The following is a 15,216-nucleotide window of genomic DNA, read 5'->3' on the forward strand; positions in this document are numbered from 1 at the left end:
TGCAAATGCCATAAAGGTGGGAAAAAAGGATCCTAAATTGCCATTTTTTTCCAGTGGCGTCGTAACTCCGAACAGTCGCTAAAGATGAACTTTTGTTAAGACGAAGGACTTGGCTGCAGGTTGTACGCGCCGAAGTTTAGCCTGGGCCGAGGTTTTCTCAACTTCAGCCCCGGGGAGACATGTGGACTTCAAGTCCCAGAATTCCCCAGCCCTCCATGTCAGGAAGTGATAACAACATTGACCCATCAAGGCAACCTCGGATCTTTGCCTGGACACTTGTGATCACGTGACTCCCTCCCCCCTCCCCAACCCAGGTGGGAGGGAGACCTCCCCTCCCAGCATCCCTTCCCCCTTATCAGATTACCTGAGCATGCTGGGAGTTGTAGTTCAGCCGCATTTTGGAAGAGGTCCTGATTGTTCTTTTTCTACTACGCTCTTGTTGAGCGGAAGCAAACTGGGATTTCTGGCATCCGTGGAGCCAGCTGGATCGAATTCCCCAAAATTACTTCACTCGGCCATAGGAGGGCTGGCTGGGGGATTCTGGGAGTTGAAGTCCACGCACCTTCCCACGTGGCTAACGTTGAGAAGCACCGGCACAGGGAATAAAGCTAGGCCTGGTGTTTTGGCAAGCTGTGATTTAGGGCCGAAGCTGACTGTGATCCAGGCTGCTCTGAACGCGTTACGGCTGTATACCGACGCAGCAAACAACACGTTGGTGTACAGATCGCTTCACTTGTGGGTTTTGTGTTTGTTTTTTTCCTCCCTGAGCGCAACTAACCGCTTGTTCCTCTCTGGTTCCAATCGTTGCTTCTAAACTCTGCTTCTGAAATTGTCCTCCCAAACCTGGCTGGGGTGTGAATTAATAAAAGTGTGGGTCCCGGGTCCTCTCTTGAGCTGGGTGGCTTTCTTGCAGACGTTTCGGAACACAACTAGGTAACGTCATTCGGCGCAAGGAGGAGGAGGAGGAACAATTTGGGATCCTTGGTGCTCTTTGAGTTGGGTGGTTTTCTTGCAGACATATTACATGGCCCAACTAGGTAATATAATCAGGGCTAAAGGGGGGGGTTGCTGAGAGGAGGGGGCAGGACTGAGAGTCTTCGCTTTCTCTCTCTCTCTCTCTCTCTCTCTCTCTCTCTCTCTCTCTCTCTCTCTCTCTCTCTCTCTCATTTTTCTTCTGTGTCTTTCTCCCTCTTTCCCTATCTCTCCATCTCGTTTCTCCTCTCTTCCCCCTCTTTTCTTTCTCCTCTCTCTCTCTCTCTCTCTTTCTCCCTCCCTCCCTCTCTTTCTCCCTCTCTCTCTCTCTCTCTCTCATTTTTCTTCTGTGTCTTTCTCCCTCTTTCGCTATCTCTCCATCTCGTTTCTCCTCTCTGCCCCCTCTTTTCTTTCTCCTCTCTCTCTTTTTCCCGCCCTCCCTCCCTCTTTCTCCCTCTCTCTCTCTCTCTCTCTCTCATTTTTCTTCTGTCTTTCTCCCTCTTTCCCTATCTCTCCATCTCGTTTCTCCTCTCTGCCCCCTCTTTTCTTTCTCCTCCCTCCCTCTCTCTCTCTCTTTCTCCCTCCCTCTCTTCCTCCCTCTCTCTCTCTCTCTCTCTCTCTCTCATTTTTCTTCTGTGTCTTTCTCCCTCTTTCCCTATCTCTCCATCTCGTTTCTCCTCTCTGCCCCCTCTTTCCTTTCTCTCCTCTCTCTCTCTCTCTCTCTCTCTCTCTCTCTCTCTCTCTCTCTACAGAGGCACTGAACGATGGTGAATGGATAGGAGAGATGGATGGAGAGGGAGAGAGAGAGAAAGAGAGAGGTGGAAGGGTGGGGAAGGAAGAGATGAAAGTGGAAGGCTGGGGGATGGAGAGTGGGATGAAAATGGGTCGAAAGGATGGGGAGGGAGGGAGGGATGGAAGGAGGGAGGGATGGAGGGAGATGGATGGACGGAGAGATATACAGAGACACGGAAGGGTGGGGGACGGGTGGAAAGATAGTATGGAGAAGTATGGTGATGGGAGGGATGGAGGGAGCTACGCACTGAGTAGCAAGACTTCTGGGGTGGGGGGGGGTAGGCAAACGTCCCACCTAGCGTTGCGACTAAAGCATGGGACCAGGATGTTTTCAATTAAGGAAAGCTTTCAAACCGGACCGATTCTTACTAACTTGTGCAACCGCTAACTTGTACATGCCAGCTCCGAGATTAATTTGCTGGGTTTGTTGGTCTCTTTTTCCCCCTAAAGGGCAAGGAACCCAGGATCTGGGGTACTTTGTAGAGCCCCATCTCCCACCAGCTTGAGACCGAGGAATGTCCGAGGAATGCTGGGAATTTTTGAGCGTTTATGGACTCTTACGTCCTTTTTAAAAAAAAAAAATGAGGAAAATAATATCGTGCTGATAACGATACTAATAAAACTGTCCCGCTAACAGTTTTTAGCGAGCGTTCGAATTGGCAGTTCAGTACCTTGGTTTGTTGTGCTCCGTCCACCTCATCTACTTAACTTGGATCACCTTAGGAGGACTTAACGGATTTAGAGTAGGCTTCCTTGGCTGGAGAGGCCACGTGACGTGGGCACCACCCAAAGGAGCTTCTCCCGATAAGGGTTTGGCAAAGCCAGATCTGAAGATCGAGCTGCAGGACTTCTGTTTTACGAGACTTAGAAGCCATGGCTGAGATGTTCCTCAAGAGGATGGATCATAACCCTCATGATTCATGGATGGTCAGAAGCTCAGAGAATCATAGAGTTGGGGAGGAGGGGACTGTGGAGATCTTCTCATGATTTCTGGAGAACGTGGTCAGAAGCTCAGAGGACCGGTCCCTTTGGTTCTGACTTCCTCGTAGAATCATAGAGTTGGGGAGGAGGGGACTGTGGAGATCTTCTCATGATTTCTGGAGAACGTGGTCAGAAGCTCAGAGGACCGGTCCCTTTGGTTCTGACTTCCTCGTAGAATCATAGAGTTGGGGAGGAGGGGACTGTGGAGATCTCATGATTTCTGGAGAACGTGGTCAGAAGCTCAGAGGACCGGTCCCTTTGGTTCTGACTTCCTCGTAGAATCATAGAGTTGGGGAGGAGGGGACTGTGGAGATCTTCTCATGATTTCTGGAGAACGTGGTCAGAAGCTCAGAGGACCGGTCCCTTTGGTTCTGACTTCCTTGTAGAATCATAGAGTTGGGGAGGAGGGGACTGTGGAGATCTTCTCATGATTTCTGGAGAACGTGGTCAGAAGCTCAGAGGACCGGTCCCTTTGGTTCTGACTTCCTCGTAGAATCATAGAGTTGGGGAGGAGGGGACTGTGGAGATCTTCTCATGATTTCTGGAGAACGTGGTCAGAAGCTCAGAGGACCGGTCCCTTTGGTTCTGACTTCCTCGTAGAATCATAGAGTTGGGGAGGAGGGGACTGTGGACATCTTCTCATGATTTCTGGAGAACGTGGTCAGAAGCTCAGAGGACCGGTCCCTTTGGTTCTGACTTCCTCGTAGAATCATAGAGTTGGGGAGGAGGGGACTGTGGAGATCTTCTCATGATTTCTGGAGAACGTGGTCAGAAGCTCAGAGGACCGGTCCCTTTGGTTCTGACTTCCTCGTAGAATCATAGAGTTGGGGAGGAGGGGACTGTGGAGATCTTCTCATGATTTCTGGAGAACGTGGTCAGAAGCTCGTCCTGACTTCCTCGTAGAATCATAGAGTTTGGGGAGGAGAGGGGACTGTGGAGATCTTCTCATGATTCCTGGAGTTCATGAAGCTTCTCAACCCATCCCCTGCCCAGAAGAAGATGATCATACCATTCTGAACCAATAGCGAGCGCCATGGTTGCACTTTTGGGGGCTTCAAACCCTCCCGACCTGGGCAGGTGGGCTTGAATAGACCTGGACCGTGATGCTCGGTTGCCCGTGGGAGGTGTGACAATGTTGTGTTATTTGGGGAGATTCCCTCTTTCCATTTTGTGTGCCCGTTTCATCTGGTGGGGACTGGGATGGAGAGATGGATGGATTGAATGATGGGAAGGAGGAGGAGGAGATGAATGAAAAGGACCGGATGGATGGATGGATGGATGGATGGATGGATGGATCAAAGGGAGGGAAGGAGGGAGGGGATGGATGACCAGAAGATGGATGCATGGAGATCTGGACAAGGAGCTGTTCCAGAGCTTCAAGGATGGACTCCTGGGGCCACCACCGTCACACGAGTTCCCCCCCACACACACCCGTGTTCTTTTCCCCCTTACAGGTCCAATCCTTGGGCAGGGCTCCATGATGCCCGGACAGACTTTGCCAGGCCGAATCATGCCAGCCGGATCCGCTGGCGCCCAGTCGGCCTCCAGCGCCACCGTCCCTCCATCTGGGCCAGGAAATATTGTGGGGCCCCGGGGACCCCTCGCATCTCCCAACGGCTTGTGTAAGTCTTCCCTCTGGGAACCTCGTCTCCCTTTTGGCCGATGTTCAGACACCAGGTTTCGATTGGATTCGATTTCTGAAATTTGCAACCAGTCCTCGTCTTACGACCGCCAGGGAGCCTCCAAATTTCCGTGGCTAAGCAGGAATGACGCGTGAGGTGAATGCGGTCCTGTTTGAGGATCATTTCTGGCCGCCATCATTAAGTGAGTGGGTGGATGGACGGACGTAATGACCACGACAGAGACCAAAATTTCCGTCGCTAAGCGAGACAGTGGCTAAGGGAGACCTTTGCCTCATTTTACGACCTTTCTCGCCACCGCTTGTTAAGCGAATCCCTTAAGTTAGTCCCCAGTCGTTAAAGCGAATCCGGCTTCCCCTATTTGACATGGCTGGACTTAACAACAGTGGCAAGAAAATGGGGCCAAACTCCCTTTACAAATGTCTCACTTAGCAACGGGATCCGGGGGCTCAATTGTCATAATTTGAGGACCACCTTGAATGTAATTGCTTATTAAGATAGAAACCGGTTGAAATGGAAGCAGCTAGGAAACCTATAAAAATATATATATATTGCTAAAAAAAAAAAGAAAAAAGTCTACAGCAGATACACACAAGGTCCTCACTTAACAAATGTCTCACTTAGCAACCAAAAATTTGGCCCCAATTGTGGTTGTAAGTCAAGGACTATTTCTGCCATCCCGGTTGTCTTAATATTTTCTTGAAAATCTTTTGGCCCCGTTGCTGTCCATAATCCTTCCGAAAGCCCTTGGTTTTTAATTGAAGCAAGCCTCGTACAAATCCAGTGGCAGGGAGTTCCCCTGGCATCCTAACATGCCATTCCTGAACTGCCAACTCCCATTTTTATGGGCACTGCTGGGAATTCAGCCAATCAATTTTCCAAAGCAATAAACCAAAGAAAATCCCAACTCTTTGTGATAGTCCTCGACAACAGCCTCACAAACTCAAAAAAAGCGACCAACTCCATTGTTGTCGTAAGTCGAGGACTGCCTGTCCTTAAAACGCTCCGTGATCGCTTTGTTCCAGACTCTTCATCTCTGGAGTTAAGACACCTCCCAGTGGAAAGAGGCAGGCAGTCCTCGAGTTATGACCTCAGCTGAGTCCCAAATCTCCGTCGCTAAGCGAGATGTTTTGTTTAGTGAGTTCCTGCCTCATTTTTACGACCTTTTCTCGCCTCTGCTTGTTCAGCGGATCCCTGCAGTCGTTCACTTAGTCATTAAGCGATTTCCGGCTTCCCTGTTGACTTCGCTCATCGGAAAGTCGCCAAGGGGGGCACTGCAAACATCATAAGTACGAGTCAGTTGCCCAGCCTCTGAATTTTAATCACGTGAACTCAGGGCTTCGACAACGGTCGTTAAGTGTGAAGTAACGGTCACTCAACGAACTTATCGTAAGTTGAGGGCTAAACGATATTACCAACCGACTGGTGGCTGTGGTCCACCCTTCCCCAAATGAACGTTCTGATCCATCCATCCATCTCTGCTAGGAGCCGTGGAGATCTTCACCGGTTGGTCTCCTTGGTTTTCCTCTTAAAACGGGGGCCTCATTTTATGACCAAACCTTCCAGGTTTTCAACATTCAGAGTGTTCTCCTTGGTCTTCCTCTTAAAATGGGGGCCTCATTTTATGACCAAACCTTCCAGGTTTTCAACATTCAGAGGTGGCTTCCAACCCATCTTCTGCCTCATTTAAGCCGGGCCCGATGTTGAATCTTCTGAAGAACCCAACTTGGAAGGTCAGATCTCTCTTTCCAGATGCCCATCCTAATTCTCTCTCTGGTGTCTCTCCTCAGATCCTCAGCCGCCTCCTTCTCTTCCTCCTCCTCCAGCCGATGGGGCAACGCCGCCACCGGCGGGACCGCTGCCCGCCTCCACCGCCCCCTGAAACGAGACCTTCTCAAGCTCTGGCAGATGCAACCGACACCATCGTTCTTCCATGTTCTGCTCCTCCTTCTCCCGGCTTCTCTTTTCCCCCCCACCCCTCTGCGTCGTCCGACCCACAACTCCCATGGTTTGGGGATGGGGGCGGCCATAACGCTCTGGGTGGTCCTTCTGGCCCAGAGTTGGCACATCGTTGGTGCTTCGATCTCCTGGCCACCAAGGGCTTTTCCAGCATCCTCAAAAGAGTTGGTTGCGGTCTCCTGAGGTCGGGGGCTGGGTCAGTGGGTGAGGCCAAGAACCAAGATGGACCACCTTGGTCCCGTGAACCAGTGGAGAGAAAAACGAAGGGTTCCCCGTAGCTTCAAGATGACAATGCTTCTAGGAGATGTCTCCAGATCGCTTCTTCCAGGTGAACAAGTTCTCCAGAATTATCGCTCTTCCTCTTTCACGCCTTCTCCTTCAACCTGGGGGACGGGGGACGCCGCATTCTCCCTTCCCCACAAGTGTCAATGTAATAATCCATAGGGACCTCCCCTCCCAGTCCGCCCCCCACACCTTTCTATGGCTCCTGCCCCTTCAGCCCACTTGCTCGACCACCCCATCACCATCCTCCACCGCCATCAGTTCTCAAAACTACCTCTTAAAACCGCTGCACTGGGCAGCGGAGGTCAAGCCAGCGAGCGTGGACCCTCTTTGGGGTCCAAATCAAGCCGCCTCTCACCTTTCATAGGAACACCCCAACCTCGACTGTACCCCAAAACCCCTGCTTACCTATGCTTGCCTCCCTTCGACCCTTTAGAAACGGGGGGTGGGGGGGGCTGCCGACTTTGCATCGGTCCCGGACGCTCTCAGCCGCACCCAGTTGATTTCCGGCCACGCTCCCTCGCCTCGTTTTAAGGGCCTGCAAGGGGTACGGACACCCCAAATCCACCTCATTCCCCCCCCCTCGCCCAGTTGCGTGAAGAATTCAGCGGCCGTGTACACAACCGGGGGGTGTCCCAACCTCTCCCCTTATTTGAGGAAGGATCCGGTCCCCTTTTCAAAGGCCCCGCTGGAATCTCGTCCCCCGCAATCCCCCGTTCCTCATTACCTCGGGAGAGGACCGGGAGGATTGCGATTCTCAACATCCCGTGCGCACTCCCCGCCCTTCCTTACCCTTGGGAATTGTGGTTTCCGACATGGGTCTCCCACGTGCACCCCCCCCACCCCCTCCTTACCTTGTGGTCCTCAAGAATGGGTCCTTTTTGACGGATCGCCTCCGAGTCCTTTTTTTTTTTAAGCGAGAATTTTGATTGTAACAGATTTGTAAAACTTGAGAGGTTTTCTCTCTCTTCTCTCGTTCTCGTTCTCTCTCTCTCTCTCTCTCTCTCTCTCCCTCTCTCTCTCTCTCCTTGTTTTTTTAACTCGACTAGTGACCGGATCCTGCTGCGTTACGTATGTGTGGGGAAATATTAACACAACGGGTGTTTCGGTACGCATGAGAAAGAGAAGATGTCTTTTTTTTCCCCTTTGGGGTCGGGTGGTTTTTTTGTTTTGGCTCCGGTTTCTTTGTTGGGGGGGGGGGGGAACTTTGATTCTTGTAGCACAAATGTCTCAATTTTTGTGACTTTTAGAATAAAAAAAAATGGGTTTTTTTAAGCAACTCGGCGTGTCGTCGGTTTGTTTGTTGGTCGGGCAGGTAGTCCTCGACGTGCAAACCACAACGGAGCCCCAAATTAGCAATGCTTGCTTTAGATTTACCCGCAAAATGTCCCGTTGCCAAGCGAGACAATTGTGAGGTCAATTTTGCTCCATTTGACGACCATGCTCGCCGCCGTTAAGCGAATCGCTGCAGATCTTAAGTTAGTAACCGGCACTTTACGTGAATCCGGATTCCCCATTGACTTTGCCGGTCCGAAGTTGACAGACAGAGAAAAACATGATAGATAATAGAGAGAGAAAAATAGATGATAGATAGATAGATAGATAGATAGATAGATAGATAGATAGATAGATAGATAGATAGATAGATAGATAGATAGATAGATGATAGATAGATAGATAGATAGATAGATAGATAGATAGATAGATAGATAGAGAAAAAGAGATGATAGATGATACAGAGAGAAAGAGAAATGGAAAAGCAGATGATAGATTAGATAGATAGATAGATAGATAGATAGATAGATAGATAGATAGATAGATAGATAGATAAGATAGAGATAGAGATAGAGATAGAGATAGAGATAGAGATAGAGATAGAGATAGAGATAGAGATAGATAGAGATGGATGGATGGATAGACAGACAGAAAAACATGATAGATGATAGAGAAAGAAATAAACAAAAGCAGATGATAGATAGATAGAGAAAAACAGATGATAGATGATAGAGAAAGATAAATGGAAAAGCAGATAGATAGGAAAGGAAAGGAAAAAATAGATGACGGATGGAGATAGGAAAGGAAAAAATGGAGATAGGAAAGGAAAGAAAGATGAAGATAGGAAAAAAAAGGAATGGATGGATGGATAGATGGAGATAGGAAAGGAAAGAAAAAAGGTGGAGATAGATAATGGAGATAGGAAAGGAAAAAAATAGATGGAGATAGGAAAAAGAAAAGAGATGGATGGAGAAAGATAATGGAGATAGGAAAGGAAAGGAAAAAAAGATGGATGGAGATAGGAAAGAAAAAAAATGGAGATAGGAAAGGAAAGATGGAGATAGGAAACAGAAAATGGATGGATGGATAGATAGATGGAGCTAGGAAAGGAAAGGAAAAAAATAGATGATGGATGGAGAGATAGATTGGATGGATGGAAAGATGATGGAGATAGGGAAGAAAAAATGGTTGTAGTTAGAGACAAAGAAAAAATGATGGGGATACAGATAGGTAGATTTTAAAAAAAAGATGGAGAGAGAAAAAAGATGAAGATAAAGATGGACGGACAGGAAAGAAGGATGGATGGAGATAGGAAAGAAAGAAAAAAAATAGATGATGGATGGAGATAGACAGACAGACAGAGAGGTAGGTAAAATTCGCCACCGTTCCTTGTTACCATGGCAACTGGGGAAAAAGAGGCTCTGGACCGTTCTTCACACTTAGCCACCTTGGCACCATCCCCAGCATCCCGTGATCAAAATTCAGAAGCTGGGCCGCTGACTCACATTTACGACGGTCGCAGCGTCCCGGGGTGGGGCGGGGGGGGCGGTCCCCTGATCCTCCTTTTGCGACCTTCGGAGGAGGAATGTTGGAAGGTCACAACACGTAAGGTCTTCACAACCGAAATCTTTCCTGGGATATATACGGATTGCACAAAGTCCCTGACTTACGACGGTCTGCTTAGTGACTGTTCCCTAGGTACAACGGCGCTGGAAAAAAGGGACTTAACGGCTGTTTCTCACAGCTACGATGGTTTGTAGCGTCCCCCAGAATCCACGCGATCAAAATGGAGAGGCTGGGCACCTGGTTCATACTTAACGACGGTCGCAGTGTCCCGAGGTCGCGTGATCCTCCTTTTGCAACGTTCGGACGAGCAAAACCAACCCGATTTGCTTAACAACCGTGTCACATTTAACGACTGCAGTGATTCACTTAGCGGTCGGAAAACGGGGCAACCTTCACTGAACAAACGTCTCACACAACGACGGAAATTGGGGGCTCCTTTGTGGGTCATAAGGGAAGGACTAGCCACATTCTTCTTTTTTTTTCTATTAAGCAACCCGTGGTTGAATACACACAATTTCCTTGTTTTGCGTTAAGCCGACACAAAATCCAGTTTTATGACAACGCAACTTCCATTTTTTGCAGTAAACCACAAAAAAAATCAGTTTTGACATTCAGAATTTCCTTTTTTTTTTTTTTGCAATAAGCCACAAAAAATCCAGTTTAACAAACAATTTCCTCTTTTTTTGCATTAAGGAAAGAAAATCCACTTTAACACACACAATTTCCTTTTTTTTTTTTTTGCATTAAGCCACAAAAAATCCATAATTTAACTCAAATTTTCTTTTCTTTTTTACGCTAAACCACAAATACCCAGTTTTAGCGCACACAATTTCTTTTTTTTTCCATTAAGTCACAAAAACCCGGTTTTAAAACACACAATTTCCCTTTTTTTTGGGGGGGGGCATTAAGTCACAAAAAAATCCATAACTGAACTCAAATTTCCTTTTTTGTTTTTTTTTTGGCATTAAGCCACCAAAACCCAGTTTTAACACACTTTTTTTTGCATTTTGAAGAAAAACAAAATCGTTTTAAAGCACAATGTCCTTTTTTCATTAAAAAAAAAACCCCCCCAAAAATTCAGACTTTTTTGCATTTTTTTTCCCATTAAAACTTGGCGGTTTTTTTTTTTTGCTTTAAAAACACTAAAGGCGATTTAGCTCCTCTCCTTTCGTAAATCCCACTCCCATCTTCCTGTCAAGCCGGTTTCCGGGTTTTCCTGCACACACACACACACACACACACACACACACACACAAACACACGCTGCTGTTTCAGCCTTCCCAATCCAGATGCCATGGCACTACAACTCCCAGCGTCCTCAGCCAGGAGGGCCTGTCAAGTCGCATGGCTGGAGGATGCTGCAGGTGTATGCTCATCTACTCTGTATGTGTGTGTGTGTTCAAGGTGATTTTGTGCGTCCGTGTGTGTGTGTGTGTGTGTGTGTGTGTGTTTGTGTGCCTGCAATGATGGACTGATGCCTAGAGGAAACCCGCTTTGCGCTCTCAGCTAAGCCAAACCCCACCAGACCACCGTTTCGATGAAGGATCCTGGCAATCCTCCCGATTCCCGATGGATTCCTTCCACAATTGATCTGTTTCCTGCCTGAGCAGGGGGTTGGACTAGATGACCTCCCAGGTCCCTTCCAACTTTACTATTATGATGATCGAGTCCGACCCCCTGCTCAAGCAGGAGATCCTTACAGAATCATAGAAGCGCAGAGTTGGAAGGGACCTTGGAGGTCATCCAGTTCATCCCCCTGCTCAAGCAGCAGACCCTATACAGATAGTCCTCGACTTACAACGGTCGGTTTACTGACCGTTCCAATTACCACGGCACAGAAAAATTTGACTTGCGACCGTTTTTCACAGTTACGACCGTCGCAGCGTCTCCCGTATTATTATTATTATTATTATTATTATTATTATTATTATTATTATTATTATTATTATTATTATTATTATTATTATTATATTATTTTATTATTATTATTATTATTATTATTATTATTATTATTATTATTATTACTATTACTATTACTATTATTACTATTATTATTATTTCTTTCTTTTTTTTGCAACCACCCAGTTTGCTTCTTCCCGCTCTCGAACGGGTCCCCGAGAACCTGGCTAGGAAAGGACACACACACACACACACACTTACCCAGAATCCCCCAAAGTCAAGGAGTTCCCCCAAACGAGCAACAGATCCTGGCTAGGAAAGCCCACCCCCTCAGAAGCCCCCCCAAATCAAGGGCTACCCCAAGCGATCAACCGCCAAACTTCTTCTCTGCAGGTTGCTCTAAGGCAGGGGTAGGCAACCCCGGCTCTTTTATGACTCATGGACTTCAACTCCCAGAATTCCTGAGTCATAGCTGACTCAGGAATTCTGGGAGTTGAAGTCCATGAGTCATAAAAGAGCCGGGGTTGCCTACCACTGCTCTAAGGAAACCCAAGAATTGGGGGCTCCGTAGAGCTCGGGCCTAATTCAACGGCGGGAATTGCAACTCATCCTCGATTTACGACGGGGTGTGTGTGTGTGTGTGTGTGTGTGTGTGTGCAAAGGAAGGCTCCATCGGGCCTGGCGGCTCTGCAAGCTCTGGAGGTGGCAAGGGGCGGGGGATTGCAAAGGCGGAGGCAGCCCAGAATCATGGGCTATGGAGTTGCTCCTCCCTCTCACACCCGCCCCGTTCCTCCCTTGGAGAACTGACACGGCTGCCCTGTCCTGGGACAAGCTAACAACGTTCTCTCTGGACCTGAGCGGCTTTGAACTCCCAAAATCCTTTAGGAAGAATGATATCGTCTTCAAGCGGGGCCGGTTGAGGGAATTCTGGGAGTGGAAGTCCTCCCCTCTTAAAGCATGGCTGGCTGGGGGATTCTGGGAGTGGAAGTTTTCCCCTCTTAATGCCAGCTGGGGGATTCTGGGAGTGGAAGTCCACCCCTCTTAACGCATGCCGGCTGGGGGATTCTGGGAGTGGAAGTCCTCCCCTCTTAAAGCACGCTGGCTGGGGGATTCTGGGAGTGGAAGTCCTCCCCTCTTAACGCATGCCAGCTGGGGGATTCTGGGAGTGGAAGTCCTCCCCTCTTAACGCATGCTGGCTGGGGGATTCTGGGAGTGGAAGTCCTCCCCTCTTAACGCATGCCGGCTGGGGGATTGTGGGAGTGGAAGTCCTCCCCTCTTAAAGCACGCTGGCTGGGGGATTCTGGGAGTGGAAGTCCTCCCCTCTTAACGCATGCCGGCTGGGGGATTGTGGGAGTGGAAGTCCTCCCCTCTTAAAGCACGCTGGCTGGGGGATTCTGGGAGTGGAAGTCCTCCCCTCTTAACGCATGCTGGCTGGGGGATTGTGGGAGTGGAAGTCCTCCCCTCTTAAAGCACGCTGGCTGGGGGATTCTGGGAGTGGAAGTCCTCCCCTCTTAACGCATGCCGGCTGGGGGATTGTGGGAGTGGAAGTCCTCCCCTCTTAAAGCACGCTGGCTGGGGGATTCTGGGAGTAGAAGCCCACCCCTCTTAACGCATGGCCGGCTGGGGGATTCTGGGAGTGGAAGTCCTCCCCTCTTAACGCATGCCGGCTGGGGGGATTCTGGGAGTGGAAGTCCTCCCCTCTTAAAGCACGCCGGCTGGGGGATTCTGGGATCCAAGTCAGCCCTCTTTATCTGGGAGCTGAAGTCCGCACACACTCAAACACACACACACACACACACCACCCCTTCAATCGTGCCGGCTGGGGAATTCTGGGAGTTGAAGTCCGCTCGAGATTTAACAGAGAATCGCAAGCAGCCGACGTCGCCCTAGACCTCAAACCCCCCCACCCCCCACCCCAAAAGACTGAAGGCCCAAATCAAGTCCCAGCCGCAATCCACCCACGGATCCACCCAGGCCGGACGCTACTCTTGCTCGCAATCCGAATAGTCCCCTGCCTTCCATTCTTTGACTGGAGATCTCTGCCTTTGGATCCATTACTTTGGGATGGGTTGAGTTCGGGGCGGGGTGGCGGGTGTGAGTTTCCTCCTGAAACCCCCCCACCCCAAAAAATCAAGCGTTTCACGTGTACGGCTGCCGTTCCCGGGGTGGTCTGCTCTACACACACACACCCTCCACCCCTTCAGCCCGGAAGGGATACAGTGCAGCCCCCTGCCGCAGGTGAAGGGACTCCAAGGCCCATAAATCGTGGGCACACCGTCACTGGAGATGTTTTAAGAAGAGACCAGACAGTCCCCTGTCTGAAATGGGATAGGCTCTGCTGCTCGAGCGGGGGGGGGGGGGATGGACTAGAAGACCTCCGAGGTCCCTTCCAGCTTCTATTCTATTCTATTCTATTCTATTCTATTCTATTCTATTCTATTCTATTCTATTCTATTCTATTCTATTCTATTCTATTCTATTCCAATCCATTCCACTCCATTCCATATTTTCTATTCTATTCTATTCCAATCCATTCTATTCCATTCCATATTTTCCATTCCATTCTATTCCATTCCATATTTTCTATTCTATTCCATTCCATTCTACTCCATTCCATATTTTCTATTCTATTCTATTCTATTCTGTTCCATTCCATTCCACTCCATTCCATATTTTTTATTCTATTCTATTCCAATCCATTCCATTCGATTCCATTCCATATTTTCTATTCTATTCCATTCCATTCCATTCTACTCCATTCCATATTTTCTATTCTATTCTATTCTATTCTATTCTATTCTATTCTATTCTATTCTATTCTATTCTATTCTATTCCAATCCATTCCACTCCATTCCATATTTTCTATTCTATTCTATTCCAATCCATTCTATTCCATTCCATATTTTCCATTCCATTCTATTCCATTCCATATTTTCTATTCTATTCCATTCCATTCTACTCCATTCCATATTTTCTATTCTATTCTATTCTGTTCCATTCCATTCCACTCCATTCCATATTTTTTATTCTATTCTATTCCAATCCATTCCATTCGATTCCATTCCATATTTTCTATTCTATTCCATTCCATTCCATTCTACTCCATTCCATATTTTCTATTCTATTCTATTCTATTCTATTCTATTCTATTCTATTCTATTCTATTCTATTCTATTCTATTCTATTCTATTCTATTCTATTCTATTCTATTCTATTCTATTCCATTCTTATTCCATTCCATATTTTCTATTCTATTCTATCCCAATCCATTCCATTAAATTCCATTCCATATTTTCTATTCTATTCTATTCTATTCTATTCTATTCTATTCTATTCTATTCTATTCTATTCTACTCCATTCCATATTTTCTATTCTATTCTATTCTATTCCAATCCATATTTTCTATTCTATTCTATTCTATTCCATTCCATTCCATTCTACTCCATTCCATATTTTCTATTCTATTGTATTCTATTCTGTTCTATTCTATTCTTATTTTAATTATTCTATTCTGTTCTGTTCTATTCTATTCTCAATAAAGATTCTATTCTATTGTATTCTATTCTATTCCATATTTTCTATTCTATTCTATTCTATTCTATATTTCTATTCTATTCTATTCTATTCTATTTCCATTCCACATTTTCTATTCTATTCTATTCTCTTCTATTCTGCATTCTTTTTCTATTTTTATCCTATCCCATCCCATCCCATCCTATATTCTACTCTATTCTATACTCTGTTCTGTTCTATGCCATTATTCTATTCTATTCTATTAATTCTAATTCTAATTCTAATTCTATTCTATTCTAATGCCATTATTCTACTCTATCCTATATTTCTATTCT

The 15,216-nt window shown here is 47.1% G+C and overlaps 2 protein-coding genes across 3 annotated transcripts in view; both read left to right on the top strand.

Annotated features, from left to right (window-relative positions):
- Positions 1-7,905, top strand: part of SMARCC1 (SWI/SNF related BAF chromatin remodeling complex subunit C1) — an 84,192-nt gene extending 76,287 nt beyond the window's left edge. The window contains exons 27-29 of one of the 2 annotated variants that reach the window (XR_014028586.1): positions 4,200-4,367; positions 6,176-6,672; positions 7,676-7,905. Coding sequence is in view for 1 of the 2 variants with exons in the window: in XM_081344882.1 (XP_081201008.1) it covers positions 4,200-4,367; positions 6,176-6,267 (260 nt within the window). In the remaining variant the exon portion in view is untranslated. Of the gene's footprint in view, positions 1-4,199; positions 4,368-6,175 lie in introns of both variants that reach the window. The other variant, XM_081344882.1, reaches the window with a different exon arrangement.
- The window catches only part of CSPG5 (chondroitin sulfate proteoglycan 5), a gene marked incomplete at its 5' end in the record, with an annotated part of 20,269 nt that continues 11,619 nt past the window's right edge, over positions 6,567-15,216 (top strand). The window contains 2 exons of the mRNA XM_081346288.1: positions 6,567-6,672; positions 6,844-7,071. Of these exons, the coding sequence (XP_081202414.1) occupies positions 6,567-6,672; positions 6,844-7,071 (334 nt within the window). The remainder of the gene's footprint in view (positions 6,673-6,843; positions 7,072-15,216) is intronic.

The sequence above is a fragment of the Vipera berus genome, assembly GCF_964194415.1.
Source record: "Vipera berus genome assembly, chromosome: Z".
NCBI classification, from domain to species: domain Eukaryota; kingdom Metazoa; phylum Chordata; class Lepidosauria; order Squamata; family Viperidae; genus Vipera; species Vipera berus.